This window comes from Aythya ferina (genome assembly GCF_964211825.1).
Source record: "Aythya ferina genome assembly, chromosome: 1".
Classification (NCBI taxonomy): Eukaryota; Metazoa; Chordata; class Aves; order Anseriformes; family Anatidae; genus Aythya; species Aythya ferina.
This window is the reverse complement of record NC_140296.1, coordinates 11737641-11765340: the sequence shown is the minus strand read 5'-3', so window position 1 is coordinate 11765340 and position 27700 is coordinate 11737641. Positions and strand designations below refer to the sequence as shown.

At 52.3% G+C, this 27700-nt stretch overlaps 2 protein-coding genes across 3 annotated transcripts in view; one reads left to right on the top strand and one right to left on the bottom strand.

The window, feature by feature from the left end:
- Positions 1 to 16614, bottom strand: part of AMOTL1 (angiomotin like 1) — a 51604-nt gene extending 34990 nt beyond the window's left edge. The window contains exons 1-3 of one of the 2 annotated variants that reach the window (XM_084503843.1): positions 16513 to 16614; positions 8845 to 8991; positions 5730 to 6627 (exon numbers count right to left, since the gene is read on the bottom strand). In XM_084503843.1, the coding sequence (XP_084359969.1) occupies positions 5730 to 6627; positions 8845 to 8991; positions 16513 to 16555 (1088 nt within the window). In that variant the 5' untranslated portion in view covers positions 16556 to 16614. Of the gene's footprint in view, positions 1 to 5729; positions 6628 to 8844; positions 8992 to 16512 lie in introns of those variants that run through there. The other variant, XM_084503844.1, reaches the window with a different exon arrangement.
- TAF1D (TATA-box binding protein associated factor, RNA polymerase I subunit D) overlaps positions 1 to 27700 on the top strand; it is a 365188-nt gene that overhangs the window by 55486 nt on the left and 282002 nt on the right. The window lies entirely within an intron of this gene.

The following is a 27700-nucleotide window of genomic DNA, read 5'->3' as shown; positions in this document are numbered from 1 at the left end:
AGCTGAGTAAGGACTTTGGTTGCAACATACCACGACATTTACATTCATAATTAAAATGCCCTCCTCTAATCTCTTTAGCTTATCTTTCTCTGAATGCTTTGCCTTCCTCTGCCTCCGGGGCAGCCTGGCCTGTTTTATCTCCCAAAGGACTTCATCTCAGCTTCACGTGTCTGCTGGGGATGCTGTACCTGAGTCAGCGAAGAGAAACCAGCATCACTGGGGTGAAGGTCTTTGCCTGAAGTTTCTGCCTTACAATGAGAGTAGAAAGTGCAATAAAGCTGCTTGTTTCTGCCCAGCGACTGAGAACCTTGAGCCTGGATGCTAATTTCAGAGCCAGGCGTCCCCCTGAGTTCCAGCACGATTTCTGCAGCATGAAGCAGCCTTTAAATGCAGTTCTTTGTATCTGTGGGTAACATGGAAGAATCGGTGATCCTAACATGTGGGAAAAGGGCAGGATTACAGAGAAGCCAGTAAGCCCAGTCTGCAGGTCATGGTGCAAGGAAACACAGTTATATGCCCGTTATTAAATGCTGATACAGCCAGAAATGGGAGAAGTCTTTCAGTAGCCAAGACATAGCCCTCGTAGAATTCCCTGTTTTATGGGAAGAGCAACAGCCTAAGCACCTTGCAGACACAAAGGTGCATTTCAAACCCATTTTTGCACACCGGGACTCACCCCTCCAGAATTTACCATTTTGTTAGTGATGTTTATTAATGCTGGCTGGACTTGGTCCAACTACTTTGTGGGTGACTACATTACGATTTGCAGGGGGAAATTATCTGAGAAGACACACGGTATTCAACATATACATAGTTAAGAAAGGGAGGGGATATATTCCTTCCCAGGAAGCCACACAGAGAATATTCTTTATAAGGCCAGCTGATATTCAGCAGAGGAAAAGGTGTCCTAGAAGAATCACCTGAGATGATAACACAGAAGGAGAAAGAGAAGTGACACTGGCACCGCTGATGCTGCTGGAACAGCTTCATTTTTCTTTTGTTCGTTTTAATGAAAGCCAGACCGGGCCGGGAGATGATACAAACCCCTTCTGCAGTGGCTGGTGCCACAACCTCCATCAGCCTCGGGGACGTGATGCAACGCTCCAGCCTTCCTTACGGTCGCCAGCATCCACGTCAGCTGGCGGTGCTACCTCGCCGAGAAGCATCAGCGCACGTCAGCATGGGTGCCTGACAACGATGCCCGCCCCAGGGACATCCATCAGCCTCCCCGGGGTGTCTCTGGGAGAAAAAGGACCTCCTTGTAGCCCCCCGGCTGGCTGCAGACATGTGGTTGAATGAGTAAATATAGACAGGTTGTCTGAAAACAGCAGCGGTGTGGGGGGGTTAAGGCACAAATAACCAGAGAAGCCGCAGACTGTGCTAGCAGTTAAATATAGGCTTGCAGATCCAGGCCGGGGGGAATTTTCTGAGGCACGTAAAAAACTGGCCTGGCTTTAAAACAGCCTAAATCCACCCTTCGGTTTCGTGCCATCTTTTAACCACACGGATTAAATCAGGTGGCCGCACGAAAGACTTCTGCATGTCGCCCCTTGCCAAGCAGTGGTGTTTGCAGTTCCAGGCCTCCTTCACATCACGTACACTTTTTATTATTAAATTATACATTTATTACATTACTTATTTATTAAATACTATTTATTAATTAATCATTCTGGATAAAGGACACTAGGATCTGACTAGGGACACAGGGAGCAACGGGAAGGAGTCACTGCTCACTTTGAGCGATCTGGATCGCTGCTTAAACGGGGCACAGAGAAACAGTATGTACTTGAGCAGCTCAAACAGTCCTTCCCCCAAGGAATAAATACAGCAGGCTACAGCAAGAGGTGGGAATCCCTGTCCTGGGACTACCCTCACATGTCTGAACAGGTAACGAGGTGGAAGGCGGGCTCCCAGGGTGCCGATGTCTGACATGGAAAGTGTTTATGAGGTCCATAAACAAGGACCATGCAGTTGCATTGCAGAGGTGATGTTACATCTGATCTGCCTTGCGTTTAGTTCAGCTTTCCACAAGGAAAAAAGTTCTTTTTTCTTCCCCCTCTCAACAGTGAAGTAATGAAAGGGCTCCCGGCTCCATCTGTTTAATGCATTAAAGAACTGACAGCATGGGGCTGCTCGCTGTATCTGAGGAAGATATTGCAAAATCCAAACTGGTAACTAGAAAAAACAGGCTGAAAGCGAGATGCAGGTCTGTGCCAGAGATGGCAGCGAGCGAGTGGAACAAGCCTGTAAAGGCTGTGATGGATTCTCCAGCTGGAGACTGAACCATCAGGACCGAATGTTGTGCAAACTGCAGTTCATTCACTGTGTCCTGCCACCAAATCAGGTTATTTCAAAGCCCTTTTACCTGACAAGCTCCAGGTCTCTGAATATGCACCTCAGGAATGTTAGCAGGCATCGTTAAGGAATAGCTGCGCTCTAGAAGCTAGCATCTAGGAAAGGAAAAGTTGTTTTATTTTGCTTTTTTTAAAGATTATTACACCTGGCCAGCTTCAAGCATTCACGAGTTGTGAGTCAGGGCCTGAGGCACCATGCAGCTGACTGAAAAATACGCGTATTTAACAACAAGAATAAATATTGCTTCTTTTTTATTTGCCTTCTGTCTTTTTGGATTTTTAAGCTTCAGGTTTCAAGCTCTGCTCTACAATCGTGATGTCCATGAGGTAGAGATCACTGAGCCTAATTTATGTAAATACACTAATTAGTGCAGTATCATATAACTAAGAGGTGTCTAGGATAATACCAAATATTTTGATATAGGATAGTTCATTTGGAAGGGATATTCAAAGATCATCTAGTCCAACTGCACCACTGTTATTTGTAGTATCAAATCCTACCTGAACTGGTATTTACAGGAAAGATGTGAGATTTTACCACCATGATTATTAAAGGCAGTCTTCCCTTTCAAAGCCAGCCACATTGGAAAGGAAAAAAAAAAAAAAAGTTCAGCAGCAGCTGCAGTTATTCCATCTCCTTCAAAAGCTACCTGCCAACATCTGTGGGTTTCCAGTCGCAGTTCCCTCATCACACAAAAGAGGAAAAGGGGAACCAGTGACCCTACAGGCTTTTTGCATCCCTGATATCTGTGGGTATTCCCTCCAGACTGATGCAGCTTTGTGCTTCTCTCCTCTCTTTTCTGGAATGCAGAAGCCTTTTGCACAGTCCCTCCTCCCCAGAGGGTGCCAGGACGGATGGGCTGGGGAACAGACACCGGCCAGGACAGAGATGAGATGCTGGGCACAGTGAGATTCCCACAGGCAAAGCTCCATTTCCATTAGGTTCCTTCCCGGGCCCTCCCACAGAGATGAAAGCTGGAATTTCTCACCTCAGTTCCCCTAACAGAAAAACCAGCATCTCCAGACCCTACCCCTTTTGTCACCCAAACATTCCTGGAGACCAGGGCTGTAAGGAGACCCTGCAGCCCAGGGGGGCATATAGGAGCTGGTATACAGCAGGGGAGACAAGAAACCAAACCGAAAACTCCAAAATTAGGAGAGGTGCAAAGACCTCAGGTGTGTACCAGGACACGGAGCAACCCCAAAGAGACCGACCGTGTGCTGGAGGTGAAACGGAGCACACAGGGTGGCAGAATCCCCTCTGCGGGGTGATTTGGGGTCAAACTGTGCTGCCTTACCAGGAACTCAGCAGGACTGGGGATTGAATCAGCATCTCCCAAAAGCCATAAACTCCAACCAGCTCCTTTCATGTGTGGGTGAAGGCAGTGCTGGAGATGTTTGTTAGCACAACCAACAGCTGCTGGAGCCCTGCTCGGGCTTCCTGAGAGCACAGCCTCAACTTGACCCCGCTGCGCTTGAGTTCATGTAGCTGTTTCTTTGCATAAACAGAGATTTTCGCTTAGCTCTTTAAAATATCATTTTGCTCTGAAAAATTACAGGGACTCCACACAGGGAAGGCTGGGAAGCAAAACATCTCACTGGGGCTAGGCCAGCAGTGCTCCCTGCTCGGAGGGATAGCGAGGGCCCTACCCTTGTCACAACTTGCAGCATTTACCAAAGCCACGCTCCGAATTCATCCCTGTTCTGAAGCAAAAGCAAAACTTCTCCGAACGCTGCCAGTTTGAGCATCCTCTCCCTGGTTTTATGCCCCAAGATCTTCATAAAGGGAGCAGGGGGGGAGCTGCACCATCATTTCCCCACAGCAAAACAAGTGCACGCACCAAGTTACACACCCAGTTAAAACCTCGGGGCATTTTGGGGTCAATGAAGACCTAATTAAGCAACTCCCTGAACGAAAACCACGTTCACACGAGACACCTCCAGCTGTCCAAATCCAGTGAGGCCGGCAAAACGCTGCCCAACAGGTCAAAGAGCGGGTGGGGTGGCACAGAGGGACGTTTGCATTTAGGGAGAGCAAGAAAAGCAGGTTAACGTGGCGGTGCTGGGGACAGAAGAAGCCATATAACCAGGCAGAAGCCATATAACCCCACGGGCCTGCCTCTGTTTGCAGCCCCGGGCAAGTGAAAGCACCCGGGCGGTGCGGTGCTGGCAGGAGCCACGCGGCTCTCAGCAATCAGCTCACAGGAAATAAACACTCGGGATTATTTTTAATGCGGTTGGAATAAAACCACCCTCACGCAGAGGCCCAGCACGAGGGGCCAAGGACCATAAAAGTCTCCTGTAAGCTTTGTTTGGAGGATTTAAGTAGGGCATAAGTGATGTATACACTTTATCTGGCCCTCTTCGTAAGGGGAAGAATTTCACCCTGCTGGTGGAAGCATCATCGAGTGATGAGAAAGGTCTGAAACAGACAGGCCTCTGTCTCAGAAATCAGCCTTGTGCTGATTTTTCCACAGATTTTTCAATTTGGGGTTTCAAAGATCTCAGGGATACTGGGCTCCGGTTATAACCTTTCACATTTTTAGAAAGCAGCCTTTCACTTGCACTCAAGTACAGACCAAACCTCATCTCCAACCTTCTGCTCTTCCACGTGAATCACAAAGCACAAAACCCCAGCTGCTGCTGAGGTACAACACAGCCTTGCGTTTCCTCACTAAAATTCAGTGTTACAGCAAGAGCCGGATGCCACATCAGGATGGAGATGATTTTTTTTTATCATGGAATCAAAGAATGGTTTGGGTTGGAAGGGACCTTAAAGCCCATCCAATTCCAACCCCCTGCCATGGGCAGGGACACCTCCCACCACACCAGGTTGCCCAAAGCCCCATCCAGCCTGGCCTTGAACACCTCCAGGGATGGGGCATCCACAGCTTCTCTGGGCAGCCTGGGACAGGGCCTCATCACCCTCTGAGTGAAGAATTTCCTCCTAAAATCCACCCTAAACCTCCCCTCTTTTAGTTTAAAGCCATTCTGCCTTGCCATTCCCCCTCCCCAACCTTCCTGTAGCCCCCTTTAGGTACTGGTAGGCCACTGTAAGGTCTCCCTGGAGCCTTCTCTCCTCCAGGCTGAACAACCCCAGCTCCCTCAGCCTGTTTTTGTAGGAGAGGTGCTCCAGCCCCTTAATCAGCCCTGTGGCTCCAACAGCTCCACGTCCTCATGCTGGGGCCCCAGAGCTGAACACAACGCTCCAGGTGGGCTCTCACAGCTTTTTAGGTGAAGAACTACAAGCAGGTCATGAATGGGGAATCCCTCAAGGCAACTTGGCCCAAAACACCCATGGCCACAAGCCACCAGCCCCACTCCCACTGCCCGCCACGTCCCGAACAAGGCGGCGCGGTGCCCCGAAGCTCCTACCTGGTCACCCCATACTCGGGGGGCGGCTGGTATCGGACAACAGCCACCTCTGTCCGGGCAGGCTGGGGGGCCACATAGGAAGCCTTGAGGACGTCCTGCGCTCCCGCTGGGTGCTGCTCACCATAGAAAAGCCCGTGCTCGGGCACCTTGCTGCCGGGGGACGCCGCCACTGCCGCCGCCTTGGCTTTGTAGGGGTATTCAGGCGGCGGGCCCCGCGGGTCCATGCCTTTGTTGGGCGCTGGGGTCGCCTTCAGCCCCTTGCTGCCCGCCGGGGCTGGTGGGTGCTGCTTGGCCCCGTTCCTCTCCAGTGAGAGCTGCATGATCCTCTCACTCAGCGAGCGCACGTGGCCCTGCTTCAGCTCCTTCAGCGCCTCGTCCTTATGCGCCTGCCCGCTGCCGGCCCTGCTCACCGTCGGCCTCCCCTCCGTCCTGGATTTCTGGCCGGAGGCGCCGGCGACATAAAACCCCGGCCCCGTCGGCGGCTGGCCCCGGAAAAATTGGGACTGGGCTTTGGCTTCCTCGTAGGTGGGGAGCTCTTCGCTGCTGTGCGGGGGCTGCGCGGCCCGGGGCTGCTTCTCCATCACAGCACCGTCCCCCTGGTGCTCCTGCCCCTGCGGTTCCTGCCGCGCCGACGGCTGGACCATTTGTGGGTCCTCTGGCGCGAGGTTTTCTGTGGAAGAGAGAGTGCTGGCAGTGCTGTTGGAGGGGCCGGCGCTGCCCGTGGCTTGGTGCTGTATGGCCAGCAGGTTCATGTTCTCGCTGGGGTTGCCATACCTCAGCTGCTCCTGGATCAGGCGCTGCAGGACCGTGCCGGCTGCCACCTCCTCCGAGCCTCGCATCTCCACCTCTGAGCTCCGGAGGAAGTTTGGAGGGTGCAAGGTGCAGAGGGCTTCCTCGGCTAGGTGGGGAGAGAGAGGCAGCCGTTAGTGCTCACCAGCCCGGGGGTTTGCTCAAAGATCGAGGTGCCTGGAACCAGCACCATGCTCTTCACAGGGAGGCCTGGCACCCCTCTGCCCCTCCGAAGCCCCATGGCTGTGATCCTCACCCCCCACCCCAGCTCATCCCTCATTCTGTGGGCAGTGACCCCAAAGAAACACACACTCGTCCCCTCAATACCCTCCCTGTGCCCCACGCTGACCCCAGTCAACACAGGGACAGGGAAACATGATCTTTTCTAGGACATGAGTTGGGTAAATCCCTCCCTGGAGATGCCTTGCACAGATTAGAGGCAGTCTCCGTGGTAATGCCAAATCAGATGATGCATTTTTGACAGCTGAGGTTTGATGAGACGAATCCCCTCACAAGCTTGCCACAATAAAACATAACGCAGAATGCATCACATAAAAACTCTAAAATTATGCTGAAAAGAAAAGGGCTCAGAAAGTGTAATTAAAAAGGAATCTGTGCTCTGGCATCTTGTCTTAAATCTGCAACTTCCCCTCTGGCCAACAACGCTATTTCTATGTGAGTCAATACCAGCTTTTGTAATTTTGCTGGGGGAGTACAACGACGACGTTAAGGTCACGGCTGTGATATCAGCGTTTTAAACATCACAGATCAAACCACTGTAGCAGAGACTACTGAAGTAAAGCAGAGGAAATAGTGTAATTTTTTCACCCAGTCTCCCAGGCTGCATTTGCATGGGGTAAGGTGTTACTGATGCTGTACCAAAGCTGCACAGCTTGGGGGTTGGTGGCAAATACTGGAGCAGGCTCCAGCTCCCTTTTCCAGCTCACCCCTGCTTGTTGTGTGTAGCAGCACAGGCTTCAAAAGCCACAGAAAGTGATATATGCAGTGAAGTTCGTCTGGAGCAAAGCATCTAATGGCATAACCCTTCCTTCCAGGAGCCCAAGGAGGAGTAAAGACCTGCAGGAGGGCTGCCTGCACCCAGAGGGGTGCTCCTGAAAGACTCTGGTGTAGGCAAAAGCAAAAAGAAGCCCTCAGCTCTGCTCACGGTCCTCCCAGTTTCCTAGGCAAGAAGGAGGTGCTGTTGTGAGTTCAGTTTTTGAGGTCATTCTTGGCAACTCTTTTTCTCTATCCTGCTGTTTCCAATTCTCAAAGGAGTTCTGCAGCAGTGCTTGCATTTGTTTTTTTGGCATTCGAAAGTAGTTAAAAAGCAAAACTTTCTCCTGAGGTCTGGTATTTCCCTGAGGTTTCATCAGTTATTGCACATGCTGTGGGATAACTTCTATACAATCCGGATGCCAGAGGGGAAGAGAAGCCTTTGACTCTGAACTGTGAGAATAGGTCATTTCCACTAACTTTTTTTTTTTGTGGCAAAAGCTTAAACATGATTGTAGGGCTTGAGAGAGAGAGAAAAGATTCCCAAGCTGTTCCACTCCACGCCTGCTCTGCAAAATATATTTCTCTGCTTTCCCTGGGACAGTATTATCTGCCTGTCAGCCTGTCTTGGGGGTGGCAGCCTGGCCACCAGGTTTCTGAGGGTCTGCCAGCTCCCCAGGCTAGTGTTGGAGCCAACAAGAAGCAGGTAGGTGCACAGCCACCTGTCTGCACACCAGCCAAGCATCCACCTACATTTTATGTCCCCACAGTTACAGCAAACCCTTACTGCTCTATTTGCATTATCACAGCGCACAGAAGTCTTGCCGTAATGGACATTTTTGCAGACTTGCAATAAAAACCTCCCTTACGTGCGAGAAAGCTTGCAGTCTGGTTATTAGGCTAGGAGTGAGGGAAGTGGATAAAGCCAACGTCACGCACTCCAGAGAGCTCTTTATCATACACCATGAGGATTTTCTCTCCTTTGCTAGTCACCCGTTGGCATCCTTCTATTCAGGAGATGCACTTTAGGTACCTATTTTTCAGGTCCAGAAGGACTTGGTGGCAAAAAGCTACGGACTTTGGTCCAGCTGTTCAGAGAAGAGCAGCCACTTCCAGAAGGACGAGCAGAAACGGTGCATCCTCCACAAGCACAGGTGACAAACGATGGTGGGTTTTGACACTCATGTCAAAGGCAGCTCTCCTTTGGCTGTGTGAGGATGAGGAGCTGGCCTTCAGCTCTGTAAATATTGCTTGCAAAGGGTCCAAGCTGTTTGGTTTATGCTCAGGGAGAAGCCTGTGATGGGTTCCTGTGGAGGAGTGGCCAGCCACTTACCAGCTTTTTCTTTAGTGCTGATGGCTTCAGCTGTTAGTGGAGGAACTTCATGCCTGCCCGCAAACAGCTGGTGGTCCTGGTAAAGAAAGCCGGCGTCTTCCAGGAGCTGGCCCGGGGTGGTAGGCTTGTAACAAACAGCTGTGGAGCCTGCAAGGAAGAAAGATGGGTTGTCAGGAAATAAACCACGTGCATGACAAAATATAAAGCCATGATTAACGACAGAAGACCAAAAAAAGTAATGTTGAGCCTTGTTAGGTGCTTGAGAAGCCCTGCTGGGGTCACCCAGCCAACCATCTCTGCTGTCCTCACCACCACATCAGCTCTGAGGAATGAGTGGCAGCCACCAAGTCATCAGTGCCATTACAGTGAGGAGGGTGAGGAGGAGGACAGACAGGTGAGGACCCAGCCGCACGTTCAACAGGGCCGCAGCCTGAAAGGCTCAACCGCAAAATCTGCTCGTGTCTAACAGCTCAGGAAGACAGAAAATTACCAAGACATAAAATACAGCCAACGCTATCAGGGGAGTTCATAAATCACTCGGGCCAGATGTTCTTAATACGGGACAGTGAGGATGTAGCTGGAGAGCCCCCAGAGCGTGCTCGGCAGGAGCTACACGCCCCAGCTCCGGCATCCCACGGACAGGGGAGGCTGGATCAGTCCCGCAGCAGCAGGCTCTTTGGGCACGCACTGAGGCCATCCAAAATCTGCTCTCGGGTGCCTTTTTCTAGCAGTGCTCGATTTAACGAGCTCACGCAAAACACCTCTTGGCCGTGTCGAGGTGGGGTTGGTGTCTTCCCCTCCTGACCCCTTTCTCCAAGCGCTGCCTCAGCTTCCCAAAGAGGAGTCTCGTTGAGGCCAAACCTTGGAGCTGAGCATCTCATCCCTCAGCAGGGACACAGCCAAATCCCTCTGCACAATGTTCCCAAACATTTGGGGCCAAGAAATGGCCATTGGCCTCCAGCATTGCCGAGGGAAGTGCTCAGGCAGCAGGCGAAGGCTTTGTGGTGGCACCAGCGGGGCATCTGTCTATCCTGGCAGGGTAGGAAGCCCACGAGCACGGGGACAAGCTTGCAGAAGCAGCTCACATTTTACATCCAAATCATGGCTGATCCCACACCCCTGCACGGAGCAGGGCAGCAGGAGGAGGCAGGATCTAGCCCATGGGTATTTACAGCCACGAAGACGCAGAAATTATTTTCCTCTGAGTGCTGAGGAGAGGAACCAGGCATTTCTGCGAGATGTTGATGAATCCAGCACTTCACCATCCACATTATGCACGGATCTGCATGGCGGTTAGCTATATTTAGGGAGCAAGGAGGGAAGAGTGCTCACTTGAGTAGATACGAGGCAAATCTGTTCGTCAAAATTAGCACAGGAGACAGCTCCAGCACAAATGCTGACGCTGATGAAAATCTCAGGACCCAGTTTCCAACACTACCCCTGTGATCTGGCGCAGACCATCCCCACAGCCACCCTGCCCTGCTCCCGTACACACACAGCCCTGCCCTGGAATTGGGGGCTCTGCCCGAAACAGAGGAGTTACGAGTCTGGGCTTGGTTTACGAATAAAAGCTGGACCGGGATAAAACAAAACCTGCACACACAAGGAAGAAAAACAGTCCTGAGCATTACAGGCAGCCTAAACCACCAGCCAGGCCTCACCACTCACCAAACAAAGCCTAAAAGAAAGAAACTGCTACCAAAATTTTGCTTCCTTTCTTTTGCCTCCTGCATTTTGAGCCAGCAGACACCCTCGGGTTGTGCCTTCAAGTTTTTCTATGTGCAAAAAAAGCGAATAAAGACCTGGTTTTCTGAAATGGCAGCAGAAATCCTCACCTGGACGCTTGTCTTTGGGGGTTGTACCTGTGGCAAAGGACTCAGGTGGAGGATTGAGAGACTGAGCAACACCAGACGCTTGCTGGGACACCTTGCACAGGCTCCTTCAGTCACAAGAGAGAGCTTCATCCTCAGGGCAGGACTGAGCCCTCCAAACAGGGAGGAGAAGCTCCCCAGCTAAGACCCTGGTGTCGGGCACTGCCCAAAAATTGCATGTTTTTGACCAAATACCTTCCCAGCACAGCTCATGCTGCTCTGAGGCACTGCTCCGAGCCTCTCCTCCCCATGAGACCTCAGCCCGGCCAATTGCACTGCCATCAGGTTCACCTAAAATGTTGTAAACTGACACCATAAATTAAAGATAAAACCAAGGGAGCCGTGTCGCATCGCTGAAAGGCGCAGTTTTATGGAAACCCATTCGTTCAGCCAGTCAAAACCTTCCCACAAAGCAGCTCCACTCCCCGAAAACCTGAACGCTCACCATCCGCAAGCATAAAACTTTAGGAAAAAAATTAAAAAACACAGCTGCAAGTGGGCACCAAGGGACCACCACCCCTCCCAGGACACATCCCCAGGGAAGGGTTTTAGCCCGGAGGATGCACAGACATCACACTTTCAGCTGCTGCGTTATCCCGGAGCCTCACCACGCGGCCGTGCAATTCATTCGAAGATTCCCAACTATTTTGGTGAATCACTCGCTAAGATTAACACCAGGGACTCGGCGAGGACCCGCAGATGGAGGAGCGATGCTCGAATACTTCCCGTGTGTGATGTGGTTTCCGTCTGGGTTTGAGTGGGAGCTGAACCAAAACCCCAAAGGAAGCGCGGGGCCGCGATGTTACGGGAAAGCCATGTCTGTAGGGCAACGCCAGCACCTCCCAGCAGCACGTTTCCTCCTCACACCGTATCTGGAGCGGGTGGTGGTCCTCCAGCCTGCCTCTACGTCTTCACCCGAACAGCCCAGAGCTGGCAGAACACAACCGGCAGCGTTTCAGAGCCCACATCTGTCCTCCTGCCTCGCAGCCAAGCCAGCAGGGAGTAGAAATGCCTCATTCCACCTTCGAAATGCTTCCTCCGTGGAAGTTTCCCAGGTCAGCGAGAAAGGAAGAGGATTACCCAAGGGCTCTCCAGCCCCAAAAGAGCTCTATGAGCCCCTCCAGCATGGGTATCATCATTTTCCTCTCCAAAAACTGCATCATCCAAGCAAGCACCGAACTACAAAGGCAAATAAAAGGAGATGTGGGTGTCCAAACCCCAACACTGCTGAGGAATCGGACGAAAATACCCAAATTTAAGGGCAGCTAAGGCAGAACGCTCTCCGTTTCGCTTCAGCCCGACGTGCTGATTCCCAAACATGTTTCCCCTCAGCAAAAAAAAAAAAAAAAAAAAAAAAAAAAGCAGCCCAGCGCCGAGCTCGGCAGAGAGCAGAGCAGCCACCCTTGGAAAGCAGCTCCCGGAGCTGGCAGAGGATCAGATGGATGCAGGAAGAGCGGGGCCAAGCCTCCCTGCCTGGATGCCCGCAGATCAGGTGCACGGGCGTGCAGGGGCACACGGGCGGCGGCAGAGCTTTCATCTCGCAGGGATAGGAGTTGTATGAAATTTTAATCACTCACGGGTTGGTTTTTTGTTGTTTTTTTTTTCTCCTCTTCCCCATCTTCCCAGGCTCACACGCTGCAGAGGAGCGGGATGCACAGGGGGGGTAACAGCAGCGGGATGTTATCGCACCTGCACCGCCAGGCGGGGCGAGGAGACGCGCTTTCATGTGGCTTGGGCACAGGTTTGCAGGAAAAGACGTGCCTCCGTTTATTACGAGCTGCGAATTCGCCTCTAAGGCTCCGGCAGCGATCTGCAAAACCGCCTGGGTTTGTAACGAGGGCCCGGGGAACCGGAGCAGGAATTGCACGCCGTGGAGGAGCGGAGCACAAAGGCTGGGGCATCAGAGCAGCGCCCGGACCGGAGGCATTTCACCGCCCTGTCAATTCCCCTTCCCAAGGCATGAAGAAAGCCTTTCATCCGCGAGAGGAGTCATCATGCAAATTCTTAGGGAATGAAAACGCCTTTTTTTTTTTTTTTTTTAGCAGGAAATAATATAATCAGGCTTCGGCCAGCCACAAGGCATCGACAGAGCATCAGCGGAGCCGGAGTTGAAGCCAGGGTCAGCTGTGCTGTACTTAAAGACACGACGGCGCTGCAGACAGGCCCTGGCCCGGTTTCACGGGATATTTAAGCCCTTCCATTAATTAAACAGGAGTGAAACGGGACCTAGGAGGGCACAGACACTGCGGGTCATTAGGTCTGGTTCCTCCGTACTTCAAGCAACCGCGTTATAAAACTCCCCTTGCGCTCTGCTTCAACGGCACCTTAAAGAGCAGAATTTTTTATTTTTTGCCCCATTCCTCCCATGTGGAGGCTGTTTAGGGTCCTGTTCCTCTGACACACACACAAACCCTTCTCGTTTCCCCGCCAGGGCTCTCTACCCACAGATTTTTGTGCCAGTGCCGTCCTTTAGGTTAAATAGCTTTCTCCCTGAGTCATTCCCACAAACTTGCGAGCGTACAAAGGAGCCTGGGAGCTGGGCAGAACAAAAATAGTACAAAGCCCGTACAGTGCTCTTGAGCGGAAAACGCAGCCATTGAGCTCTATCTGAAGCATCTTCATATTTCTCGAGCTTTTCCTTTTTTAAACGCAGCCAGCGCACCCCACTCCAGGCACCTCGTTTGATCCACGGTGAGAGCCGCTCGCGATAACCCGGCCCCGAGCGCAACGCAAGGGCTCTGCCGACCTCAAACGGCACGTCTCGGGGGAAAAAAAGACACCAAGCCTTCCTCCCACCCCAATATATATTGAGACGATGAGCCTCCCGTTATTAAATCATTACACGCAATTTATATGCGGCCGCTTTCGAGAGGCAGAAGCGCTAACGAGGTTATTGCCTCCCGCTCCGGCTCCCAAACGGCTGAGCTCAGATTTGCAGCGGGGAAAATCGCTCCAACAGCCCACAGCGAGCAGCCTGCGGCTCCAAAAAGGTTCAGAAATGGCCCCAAACCGACAGATGCTGCAGGCAAGGGAACATGAACCCACTACGGGACACCCAAATGCCCTGCTTGGCCCCAGGACCCGCTGCCCACCCCGAGCAGTGCGCACCCTGGTGTCTCCTGCCACCTCGGGGGACCCCCAGATCCAGCAGGGATTTCCCCTAAATAAACCAAACTGAAACACATTTACATCTAGAAATTCTAGTCCCAAGAACTGCTCCGTTGCTTAATCCCAGGCTCTGCTTTCCTGAAACGCAGCATCCCACTGCTGCTGCTCTGGGATGCCTCCGGAGGGACTTTGTGCTGCTGTCCCCCAGCTTTACGCCCCAAAAATTCAGTGCTGGAGCCCACCCACTGAAAAAGCCCCATAAAACACCACAGAAGGAGATACACTTTCTAAACGCCTGAAGTTTCAATAGAAACAGTTTCCCTAACGATTTTTTTTAATAGAAAAAGGTGATGTTGTTCTGGTTATTAGCATTATTTTGTATTTCTCCTCCTGATGAATGAAGGCCGTTCTATTTTAAAACTCGGGGCATAAATGGGAACCAGATGACATCCACCCCAAAGCTGCCAAAAAGAAACTGCTGTAGGAAAGCACAAATCCTCCCGGGGTTTTCCCAAACCCACCCAATATTCCCCAGCACCGCAGTTTCCACTGGGACTCCTCGGCCAGCCGCTGGGTGAGGAGCGCTCAGCCCTCCTCTTCGTGGTTTCAGGTCCAGGGGGGCCACGAAAGGCACGCTGTCCCTCCTCACCCCAAGGAATGCTGCCCCTAAAGCCAGCCAGCTGCTGGAAACACCTTCAGCATCGTCCCCAGGTGCCCACGGCTCCTCCTGGGTGATCGGATCACCAGAGCCCTCCCCGGTGAGGCCGAATCCCCGCAGCTTTCCGAAATCGGGTTGGATTTGTCCTAACGTCAGCGAGGGAAGAAATGGTTTGAAATGAGCGAATCTGGAAGAACAAGGACAGAGCAAAGCAGCCAAAGCTTCTGCAGGGGAAACCTGTGCTTCAATCCGGTTTCACACCGCTTTGCTCCGGCCGCTCTGGACCTGGTGGAGAGGCAGGGCACGGCCCCGAGCACCTCCGCAGCACCTCAGTGGTTATTTGTGGGTATAAATGAGAAGTAAATTAGAGCAATCCCAAATCCTGCCAGCTGAAGCTGCCCTCTCTCAGTGCTTCCCCAGGGGAAAGCCAAGCCCAGGGCTCATCCCTCCCTCATTATTTGCCATCCCAATGCACAGCATCACCCCAACATCACCTCCTTCTGCCCTTTCTCCCCTTCACAGCCTCGCTCCCCGGCAGGATGGGGACAGGATGCTCTTTTTGTCCGAAACACCCCCTTGCCAGCCCCGAGGGCTGGATCCCTTTCAGAGATTTTAGACCAAAAACTCATCTGGAGTCATTTCCTAACGAGAGGTATGTACACATACCCACGGCCATACACCTACGGGAACGGCACCCTGGAAAAACAAGGGGACACCCTGACTGCAAAGCCTCTCAGAAAGCCAAATTAGCTTATTTTGGAAGGGGAAAAACACACAGATCCCTACACAAATACCAAAGCAGAAAGCCCCGAGCTGGCTGCATGCAGCCCGAGACCCCACAGATGCCCCGGGAGCAGCTCTGGGTCCCCACAGGCGCGTGGCAGCCCCACACGGCACCAGGAAAAAGGAAAAAAATGAAAAATACAAAACAAAAAAAAACACCGTACACCACTTTTTTTTTTTTTTTTTTTTTTTTTTTCCATGGGCAGAGGAAAAGGAGCGAGCGGCGACCTTCCTGGATGAAAAACCACAGAGCACAAAACCTGCCAGGAGGACTGCGATGCCAGGGGGGGACTTGGAGTAGGGTTTGGGTTTTTTTGGGGGGGTTTAACTCCTCTTTCGATGCATTTTGGGCTCGGACATGAGTTTCTCTTTGCTCTCCCTGCAGGGGTAGCGGGGTGAAAGCTCACCCGCTCCCTGCACCACCAGGAGAAGCAGCGGCAGGCCCCGGGTCCCAGCCTCAGCGAAGCCCCAAATCCCACCAAATTCCCCCAAAACATCACTTTTTGAGGCCGCCCCGGTCCCCTTTCCCTGCTCCTCTCCCGGTTTTCGGTGCCGAGCGGGGAAAACTCCCCTGGGGTGCCCGGGGAAGGTGCGGGGGGGGGAACACGGACGGGCTGGGTGAGCGCGGCCCCAAACCCACTGGAGGGGTCCCCACGGTCACGGGGGGTGTCCCCACGATCGCGGGTGGGGTCCCCACGGACACCGAGGGGGGGTCCCATAGTTATGAGGAGGTTCCCACGGTCACGGGGGGGGGGTCCCCACGATCATGGAGGGGTCTCCGCGACCACCGGAGGGGTCCCCACGGTCACGGGTGGGTTCCCACGACCACCAAGGGGGGGGTCCCATAGTCATGGGGAGGTTCCCAGGGTCACGGGTGGGGTCCCCACGGTCACGGGGGGGTCTCCGCAGTAACGGAGGGGTCCCCGCGACCACCGGAGGGGGTCCCCACGGTCACCGGGGAGGTTCCCACGATCACCGAGGGGGGGTCCCATAGTCACGGGGCGGTCCCCACGATCACGGGTGGGGTCCCACGATCACCGAAGGGATCCCTATGACCACCGGGGGGGGTCCCCACGGTCACGGCGGCTTCCCCGGGCTCCCCCCCGGCACATCCCCGGGCGCACACGTGGCCGCGGGCAGCCCCCCCCCGGTGCTGGGGGACGGCCACACGGACACAGACAGACAGACGGACGGACAGCCAGCCGCGGACACACGGCCGGAGCCGCCCCCCAATCCCCCGTCGCTCACCTCCGGCTCCGCGCCCCGCCGCCCCCGGCAGCCCCGCGGCCATCCGCGCCCCGCCGCTCCCCGCCGCCAGCAGCGCGGGGCCGCGGGGCGGGGCGGGGCTTAACCCGGGGGGCGGGGCTTAGCCAGGTGGGCGTGGCTTGGCCCATGTGGGCGTGGCTTAGCCCGGTAGGCGTGGTTTAAGCCTCTGGGTGGTGCCCGGCGTAGTGGGCGGAGGTGGGTTGTGGGCGTGGCTTGTACGAGTGGGCGGGGTTGTGGACTTGGGGGCGGGGCTAAGGGTAGGGGGCGGGGCCTGGGGAGGCTGCGGGGGGAGGGGGCGGGGCTGGGAGCTCCCCCTGGGGTCTGTGGGGTGCGGGCAGGGACGAGGCACGGTCCCTTAGGCCCTAGGGCAGCCTGCCCAGCCCATAGGGCAGCCTGGCCGCGTCCTAAGGCACCCTGCACACCCCCTAGGGCATCCTCCACATCCCTAGGGCATCCTGACCCCATCCCCTAATGCACCTTCCCCATCCCCTAGGGCATCCTCCACATCCCCTATAGCCCCAGCCCCTAAGACGTCCTCCCCGTCCATAGGATATCGTCCCCATCCCCTAAAATACCCTCCCCATCTCTAGGGCATCCCCCCCATCTCCTCAGGACATCCTTCCCATCCCCCAGAGCATCCTCCCCAGCTCCTAGGGCCCCATCCCCTAAGACATCCTTCCCACCCCTAGGGCATCCTCCCCACCCCATAGGACGCCCCTCCAACACCTAAGGCATCCTCCCCATCCATAGGACACCTTCCCCATCCCCTAGGACATCCTCCCCATCCCATAGGGCCTCATCCCCTAGGGCATTCTCTCCATCCCCTAGAGCCCCAACCCCTAAGACATTCTCCTCATCCCTAGGGCACCCTCCCCATCCCCTAGGACACCCCTCCATCTCCTAAGGCAACCTCCCCACCCATAAGATATCTTCCCCATCCCCTAAGGCCCCATCCCCTAGGGCATCCTCCCTGTCTCCTAAAACATCCTCCCCACCCCTAGGGCATCCTCCAGCTTCACCCCAAAGCCCCGAGCAGGGTGCCACAAACTCAGCCCCTTCCCCTTGCTGCCCTCCTGCTGCATCGCCCAGATTCACGCATGCAGGGCGCTTCACCCCGACCCCAGTATTTATGGGGCCGGCTCTGTGGCAGCTGGTACAGGCTGGGTCTGTGCTTGAGCAGAGCAGGGAGCTGCAAATCCCTTCTGCTGGCCAAGGGGGAGGGCAGGAAAAGCATCGCAGCCTTGGTGCACATTTAACATCCTCGGGGAAAAATAAACAGATTTCGGGGAGCAGGCTTGGACGAGAGAGGGATGCTCAGATCCCTCACCTGCTGCGCATGCCCTGAGTACCCCACAGCAGGTAATTTAGGTCCAAATTCAAGCTTTTCAGTGACTAAATCCTCTGTGAAATCAAGGGAAACCTTGACGATAGATAATTAGGCACCTTGATCCGATGGATGAAGGGGTCTTTATTATCCCAGTTTTCTGGAGCATGTTTCCAAGGGACTTTTTCAATTCCATTTTGATTCAATAAACCCAGAGCTGGAGATCTCTGCGCTGCTGTCCCCCCCAGACCTGGGGCAGGACATCCTAAACCCCAAGTGCCCCAGGAGTGGGTGCTCGTAACATTTCCACCCCCCCACGTGTGCAAAGCACTCAGATTCCCAATGCCACAAGCAAACAAATCACCCTACCGCCTGCCCCACGGGGTGGAAACAGCCCCAACTTTCCTATTTATCAGGTCCCCTTGGGTAAGTGCTGTATCTGGAGGCAGCAGAAAGCACTCTGCACATCTGTTTTTCCCGTTCTGCCAAAGATCCCTTCATTTTCCCCCACGAGCCTGACCTGCCTGGCTCCTGGCAGGCGCAGCGCTGCTCCCTGGACTCCCTCCAGCATGGGATGAGCTCAGGGCAGCGAGGAAAAAGAAACAGCTGGGGGGCTGCTCGGCACCGGGAACAAACACAGCAGGGCCCGGAGATTTTTTTTCCTTCCTTCCCTTTTGGTTTACCCAGTGGGATTTCATTCCTGGACCTGGGGGAGCCTCCTGCTGCGGGCCGTGCTGCAGGTGCACGGAGCACATGGGGACAGCCACTGCTGTGCCCGCTCATCCAGCGCGGCTCCTCGGGCTTGCCACTCGTCCACACGAGCATTTTGATCCTGATTTCCCTGGGTGGCTTTTGCACCTTGTCCTCCCGCTCTATTTTTCCATTTCCAAATGGAAATTTTTTTTGGAGTTTGGAAATTCCATTTTCCAAATGGAAAGATTTCCAAATTTCCCTTCTCAATCACATTTTTTTTTCCTTTTTTTTTTTTTTTTTTTTTTCCCTGCCGTTCAGGCAGATCACCTAAAAACAGCGAGCAGAAACATTTCCAGAGGAGAAGGGAGGACGTGGAAAAGAAGGGAGGGATGAGGGAATGGAAGAGGAGGGAGGAGAGAAGGGAGCAAGCAAGGGGGAGAGACAGAACAGCCATCTGCACGTGTTCCTCCGCGGGGAAAGCTTCTCCCTCCCTGACCTCACTTTCTCCAAGGCCAGAAATTCCACCTCAGGCCTTGCCAAGGAGACAATGCAGGGTGTGAAATGTTCTGGTTTCGTCGTTTGCAGAACAAAAGGGACGCAAGAGCCACGGCCTGATTCATATCTGCTGCAGCCCAGCAGCCAGGCTGCCGGAGAGGAGAGGCACGGAAAGGAAAAGGAGAGGAGCTGAGGGCTGCTGGGGGTTGTTACTCACGGTTAAGCACCGCAGGCACACGAAGCACCACCTTGGTTTGTGCTAACCTGGTGCCTTCTCTCTGACATGGCCACAAAGGGGACGACTGCAGGGAAAATACGAGGCAGAGGACAAACTGTGCTGTTTCCTCCAGCACCCGGACCCATTCTGCTGCAGTTCCTGCTCTCTGGGAACTTCCTGAGCCGGGGCCTGCAGCCACACCGCGGGGTTTGAGAGCCCTTCGCGGCCCTTTCTTCCATGATGTTTTCTCATCACTTTTTGAGCCCATTCATGCTTTTTGGCAAGCTGGACATCCTGTGGCAATGAGTCGCACAATGTGATTGTGCACTGCGTGAAGACAAACTTCCTTTGGGGTGTGCGAGGGCTTTCCTTATTTACTCCCAGGGCATTCATAACTCCCATGTGTCCACCGTATCCTCCTTCAAGCACCTCTTTTCCACCTCGGCGAGCTGTGGTTCACCCAGTGTCTGCTTCATGGAAGCTGCCCTGTCCCTTGGTCACTGTTGTCTCCCTTGCCCTCTGCTTAGAACCACAGAATCACAGCATGGGTTGGGTTGGAAGGGACACTAAAGCCCATCTAATTCCACCCCCCTGCCACAGGCAGGGACACCTCCCACCAGCCCAGGTTGCCCAAAGCCCCATCCAGCCTGGCCTTGAGCACCTCCAGGGATGGGGCATCCACAGCTTCTCTGGGCAGCCTGTGCCAGGGCCTCACCACCCTCTGAGAGAAGAATTTCCTCCTAAAATCCAACCTAAACCTCCCCTCTTTTAGTTTAAAGCCATTTCCCCTTGTCCTATCACTGCACCCCCTGGCACAGAGTCCCTCCCCAGCTGTCCTGTAGCCCCCTTTAGGTACTGGCAGGCTTCTGTAAGGTCTCCCCGGAGCCTTCTCTTCTCCAGAGAAGCCCAGAAACGGGCTTGCAGCTCAAGGTACCGTTGAGCCATGCCCTGGTTACTCAACAGCAGAGCAGGGAGGGGTTTCCAAAGGTTGGGCATGGCAAGCAGAGCCCCAGTCCTTAAGAGGCAGAGAGAAAGAAGTGTTAGGAAGGGATTTTCCAGCCATTGTTCATTCCATTCTTGGAAACATCGGAATGATCAAGGGCTTTGCAAATGTGCAGGAAAGGAGGATGTGAGTAACAGCCAGCGCAGACTCAGCAAGAACAGAGCTGGTCAGACTAATTTCATCTGCTGTGATGAGGTGATAAACCTTGTAGATGAGGGGGGAACTGCAGATATCATTTATATGGGCATATATGTAAGGACTTTAATGCTGCATCATATGGTATCACTCTAAGCAAGACAGAGAGAGGAACCTGGGCTAGAAGAAAGAATTAATACATGGCACCACGACTGGTGAAAACCCTTCTCAGCTCTTAGTTACTAATGCCATGAGGCTACACAAAAACCTCTCCTAAATCTGGTACTGATCAGCATTTCCAGGAATGACTCAGAACCCAAGCACAGCTTTTTATGTTTGAAGTTGACATCAGGCTGGGACAGACTGCCAGCAAGCTGGACACAGGACTGGAGTTCAAGGCAGGCTTGACAAGCAGGGAAAAAAGGATGCAAGATGGTGATCTGCAGCTGGGTAGTGCCTGGAAGAGGAGAAACATCAGCTGAAGTGGCAGTTGTGTGTGACCTGCAGATCCCTCACCAAGCATGAGCCAGGAGCATGCTCTTGTGAGAAAGGAAGACCTTGCAAAGAGGTGTTGGCACTGCCCTGGCCCACAGAGGGGCTTTCTCCAGTCCTCCTGGCCTCTGTCAGCCTCAGCCAGAGGGCCTCTTCCAGCTCGGGAAAGATGAGAACCATTTAGAGGCAAAGGAGAGCAGGGGAAACCACGACAGGTCTAGAAAAACATCCTGTGGGAGAAGGGATCTGGGTTATTTAATGCTGCCAATGGAAGGATGTATTAAAGGAAGAACAACCTTCAAGCACAGAAGGCACAAAGAAACATAAAGAGAAAACGAGTAAACTCTTTGTGCTTGTTTTTGGCAGCACAACGCGTCACTGGCTTAAATTACAGACATTTAATTAGATATCAAGAAAACCTGCAGCGTCTGGGGCAGTGCGGTGCTGGAGCAGGCTCCCTGGGAAGGCTGCTGGAAGTTCCCGAGACAGGTTGCTCCACCACGCCTCGGTGGTTTTGTCTGTGAGCCGTGCCCTCGGGCAGAAGGGAGGTGTAGCTGACCTCCCGAAGTCCCGCTCAGACCTGCCTTCCTGTGACTTTGGGGATACCGAAGCTTTGTTACCGTACTGACGTTTTGTCCCAGGATATTATTATTGCCATGCTGCTTTCTTCTCTGCTCCTCTACCAGGCGGCTCTTTTCACAAGCACCGCCCTGGTGCTGCCAAGCCCTGGTTCCACCAGCAGCAAACGTCTGAGGGATCTTCTCATCTGCTCCCCCTGCACCCCGTGGTTGCTCTTACCACCCCGCTGGCCTGGCAGAGGAGCTCGTGCAGCTGTGCATGACTCAGGTCGGGAGGCTGATCCAGCTGAAAATTCACCAGCCAGGAGGGAGGCAAGGACAGGGCTCGGTTTTCCATTACTCCTCCTACTATCTCACACGCTTTTGTCTGCTGCGTCTACCTCGGATGGAGCAATCTCGTCTTGTGCTGTGCTTGGAAGGCAGAGTGGAAACGTAAGGTGAGACGAGCACTGCTTTCAATCATCTTTTCCAGACTGAGCGATGTCTGATAGCTCCAGACAGAGGGAAGTGGTGGCCGAGGAGCTTCTGCTGCCCTTCAGCAGGGAGCAGGGCTGGGCAGAGGCCCTGGGAGATGCTGAGCAGCACAGCCAAGTGCCCCAGTAGGAAGCAGCTCGCTCTGGATGCCACACACCGCTTTGATAACACGGGGGAGATGCCAGGAACCAGGCTTCCCTGCGCTCCATCCCTGATCCCTGCCCCATCCAGAGTCCTGCCCCTTGACCGAAGTCATCAAGAAACCAGGGATAAATCTTATTTTGCACATCTTAAAGATCTGCTTCTAAACTAAAACCAACCAAGTCTCGTTATGTCGGAGATGGAGCTTGTCTTTGTCACTGTTTGCTCAGACTTGGAGGTTTGGCCAAGGCTCAGGGAAACAGGCACATGTCCTTGTAGGAAGGCACCAGTCAGGGGAAAACTGAAGAGATGCAGAAGATCGAGAAGAAAAGGAGCTGGAGGAAGCTGTGTCAAAGAAAAAGTGCTTTAAAGTAACTTCATTCGGTTTAAATCAGCTGGGCAGTGACTGAGGCAGCCAGGGGGAGGTTGCTGGCTTTATTCCCATCCCTGTTAGACACCCGTCTGGCCAAGCGCATGTCAAAGCAGTCTCTATCCTGACACCAAGTGGAGAGAGCTCACAAGAACTCCTTTAAAACACAATCAAATGTATCAGACTGCCAGTGAGGACAGCTGCTGGCCCAGCCATCCCTTCCAGAGCCAGCGAGGCATCATGCAGCTCATGGGCATCTCTGGATTTATAGGAATTTTTTTTTTTTCCCAAGATCCTGGGTCTTAACAGCAGTGGTTTACAGAAGAGGTGGATGCAGATGATAAAAATCACCATCTGGGGCTCCTGCACTTTTACCATCCTACCCTGAGTTTCTACCAGCTTCTCATGTATTGAGCAGCCCAACACACGTGCACTGAGCATCCTTACTGGGGACGAGGAGGGTTTCAAGAGCAGCGGCGAAACCATCACCTGTAAAGGGAAGAGGAGGGCTCCTTCCCATGAGGAAGAAGGGCTGGTGCTCTGCCATTTGGTGATGGAAAGCATGGTCCCGTGGAATGGGGCTGGCCCAGCACCATCCCCAGCCATCATCATCTGCTCCATCTCTAGCCCTCCCCCATGTCCTCAGGAGGGGTTGGTGTCCCCCTGAGTGCCAGACCTTGATTATGCACCTTTCTTGATTACTACCATGGGATTAAGTGGAGATGGCTTTCCACACCCCTACTTTTGTCTCCCAGGACTGAAAACGAAACAACAAAACCCAAAGCCAAGCAAGCAAACAAAAACTCATCCTGTTGCAAGGCATCAGAATGTCACAGAAGTGCCAGCCATGGGTTGGACTTCCAACCCAGCAACACCCAAGCACTGGGAAGGTGGCAGCTCAGCTCCCAGGGAAGAAATTCTGCACAAATTTCACACAGAAAGGTGTTCAATGTCACCAGCATCCATCCCTCTGGTGGACAACATTCAAAAACAACACACAGAAAAAAAGCACTGGTAGTGATGAATTTAAGCAGTGGGAAACATTCAGCATCTGCCCTGGGTTTAACTCAGTCATCTCCTAATCACTCGGCTGGGTACAGAGGAAAAAAAAAAAAGAGGAAAACGTGTTGTATATGGACTTACCCAGCTGATCCCGAGCAAACAGGGCTGGTGCACCTTCAGAAATGTCATTGTCTGAGAGAAGAAGAAGAAATGCTCAGAAAGGTCAGCTCAAGAGGTAGGTGCAGAGAGCTTGGGTGAAAATGCCTGCTTTAAGCTCACCCTGCACGTGCCTTTCCCCTTGGGGACAGACAGGTGATGGCACGGGCTGCCCAGGGGCTGTGCTATCTCTGACCTTGCAGGTTGTTGAGACCGACAGGATATGGCCCTGAGCAGCCAGGTCAGACCCCCCAGGTCCCCTCCATCACCCTACAAGCCTATGGCACTGCAGCAAGGGCAGGGGATGTGAGTTGCACAGCTCAATACGGGCAGGACTGAGAGATGACTGCTTTGGAAGTGGTGGAGGTTTATTTATTTTCCAACATTTCATTCAATAACACAGTGCTGCTGAAGTCCAGAAATTCAATGTAATTTTCAAAAAGAAAAAAAAAATGCAAAGTGTTCATTATTATTATTATTATTTTATTTTATTCTATTCTATTCTATTTCAGGTTTAAAACTCTTGCTCAATACCTGGTCCAGACTAAATAAAAAATAATAATAATAATAAAAAAACCTTTTAGTCTGGAAACTGTGGACTGCTGCTAGGGGTGATGGAGGAGGTGATGCTGTCCTCAGCGAGGGACAGATGGTGCTGGCCTGGGGTGATGGGGCATGAGCACATGGGGTTGCATCCGCCGAATGTTTGAATGGGAAATAAAAAGCAAATCCCAGCAGCTGGCTGGAAATTAAGTAGAGATTAATTGATGCAGGAAATTGGTCTGTTGGCTATTTCCCATTGCATCTTCCCCAAGTACTTTCCTGGCAATTTCTGGAGAGTCATGCACTTGGGCTGGGAGGTCTGGTGACATGTTGATTTGGGATGAAACCTTAGGTTTCAAAAATTCAGGTTGGAAACCTTAGGTTTCCAAAATTCAGCACTAATCCCTCCTGTCACTGCTAGGACAGTGTCCCTGGGGACCCATCCTAAATGTTTCCACACAAATATGATTGAAGAGAGAATAAAATCTTTTACCAGCTCTCTTCCTCACTCCTTAACCATGGTCACTGTGGACAGTTAGGGTGGTGACACTTACCATAAGGGGTGTCCTAACTTACCAAAACTTAATTTTTTATTTTTATTTGTATTTATTTGGCAAAAGGCTATTCCGAGGAATGAAATCAAGCAACAGATCAAGCCTGTCAGTCAATCTGCCAGTCCCTACAGTTTGGATCAGACCTTTCCCACCTTTACACTGAGCACTACTTGAGCTGAATATAGCCACATAGCACAGTGATGGGCAGCAGCACATCGGGAAGGCTCCCAGCATGGTCACCAGGCAGATTAAACACTGCAGTGATGTCCTACCTCCTTTCACACTGGCAAAGGGATGGATCCCAGAATGAGACAACCAGTTGGTTTCATCCAGCTTCCAGTTTTCACCAAGGTCCATCTCTGATCTGCAGCATCAAAGCTCTGCTTGTGATGCCTCCTGCAGCTCTCTCTGGGGAATAACCAGAAGATAACACTGAGTGTTAACACTGGCAGCTGCTGAGGAGCTTCTCTCAGCAGAGGAAAATGTCTTGTCAATGTCTCAGGCAGAAAGGAAAAGATTAAAAATTTCACGATTCAAGGGGGAATTATTGGACCACGGGGTTTCTGCCAAGCCTCAACTTATCATATTGACAAGTTGGTTGGCTGGGTCAAAAGGCCAGTGATACTTGGACCTTCTCCAATTTCTGTTAATGCCAAGAAGTTCCTAAGCCCTTGCAATATTTCTGGGGATGGAGTTTTCTTTCTGAACAGGATGATGTACTGTGAGGGCATTAGTCATGGCTGGGGTTCACAGCACAAGAAGACAGCGGCTCACATTTTCCCTCCCAGACCCCTTGGACCTGTGCACCCGTGATGCACTGGGGACATTTCATCCATCTTCCTTTCCCTAAAGCAGGGTTATAGAATTATAGAATGGTTTGGCTTGGAAGCGACTTTAAAGACCATCCATTTCCAACTCCCTGCCATGGGCAGGGACACCTCCCACCAGCCCAGGTTGCCCAAAGCCCCATCCAGCCTGGCCTTGAGCACCTCCAGGGATGGGGCATCCACAGCTTCTCTGGGCAGCCTGTGCCAGGGCCTCATCACCCTCCTTGTATCCAATCTAAATCTACGCTATTGGAGTATAAAACTATTACCCCTTCCCTTGTTGTTAGAGACCCTATTAAAAAGTCTTTCTGTCTTTCTTATAGGCCCCTTTTATCATCACAGTTTATAGGAATGTATTGGAATTTGATGCCATCATGGGCCTGAATTCAGGGTGCCCCTGGGAGGAGCAGGTAGCGATGGAGGGACAGCATCACAACAGCACCATTTCTTTAGGAAACCAGGCACAGAAAGAGAAGGATGGGCCCTGTCTCCATAGCCTAGCACCACATATATGGGCCCTGTCTCCATGGCCCAGCCCCACCACATGCATGGGCTCCATCTCCATGGCCTAGTCCCACCACCACCACATGCATGGGCCCTGTCTCCATGGCCCAGCCCCACCACCACATCTCCTGTACATGAGTGAATCCCGGCCACCACCCCACCACAGGGAGATGCCATGGGAAGATGTGGCAGCCCTACAATGCCATGTCAGCCCAACAAGCCAGCCGTGTCCCCATTGGGGTGAATCATGGCTGCACCAGTGCTTCCCTGGCTGGACAGGCCTGTGGGAGGTCACTGCACCCGCTTCCTTGCCCAACACCTTCATTAAGTGGAATTAAATCCTTGTGCAGATGCCTTTGCTGAGCAGCACACAGAACAGGTCACTGCTGCGTGCAGTGTGATGGGTTTTTTTGATGTTGCAAATTCACCCGAAGCACAATTACGAGGTACTGAAACTCTCAGAGAGTTTGGATTGAATACGTAATTAGTTTTAGCTGAAAGAGAAGAGAAAACATTCAGAGAGAAGCTGCAAGACTCCATTTTGACATTTTAATAATGAAATATTTTTTGTTGTTCTTTCATATGATGTTTTCTGTCTGAGATTGACCTAGTTTGCTTTTTCTTTTCATTTTTCTTTCTTTTTTTAAGATATGAAAAGCACCGAATAATCCTAACCAGAACGTCTCATGCAATGAAAGGAATAAAAAAATGCAAGAGAAGAAAAGAAACATTCTCCTTTAGGGGGTGACCCAAAACAAAAAGTATTTTCTATTTTTCAGTTCAGCAACTGAAATGAAAAACCTATTATTTGCACAGATCCACTACTGAAAGGCATCTCGTAAACGCGTACTGCTGGCAATTTATTCTTTCCACCTGCCAAGGGACAGGCTTGCTTGCAAGTTCAGTAAAAGTATGAGAGAGAAAGAACGAAAGGGCAATTTATCAACACTGCAGAGAAGATAAAATGGCTTTTCCATATTCACTCGTTTCTTTAACAGAAGAAAAAAGCCAGCTTCCAGACCCCAGCCCCTTGCCTGCTGTCCATCTCTGTTCAGAGTCACATGGACATGAAACGATTCAGACACAAGCCCTGAGTTCCATCAAAGAGAAAATTAATTGCAAATTTACGACTTCCAACTTTACCAATGCATAAAATCTAGTCAGTACAGGAGAAAGGAAAAGTAGGTTGGCATGGAAAGGGATGGACACGGAGCAGAGCCCACCAGCTGTAAGCAATGTTTGTGTAGAGGACTTGCTAAAATGCAAAGGAAAATAAAGAGGCATCACTGCTCTGCCCGGTGACTTGTGATTTACACTCTGGCTGCTCGAAGTTCTTGGGCTTATTGCAGTCAATAGCCAGCATGTATTACCTCCATCTTTTAAGAAAAAGACAAGCAAATGTCAGATTTCCAGAGTGCCTCCACTCAGATCCTGTGCTCAGTCTCCATTTAGAACAGAAGCTCATGTTACACACCCACAGCTTCCACTAGTCCTCTAAAAACACAAGATGAGCAAAGGCACGACATTCCTGCTATGATACATGATACCTTAATACAATATAAAAAATAATGGAAGGCAGGGTAAGTTAAGACCCCATTTACTTCACAGCCTTCATTATGCTTCAGCTAACACCCACACAGATCACAAAGCACTCTCCCTTTT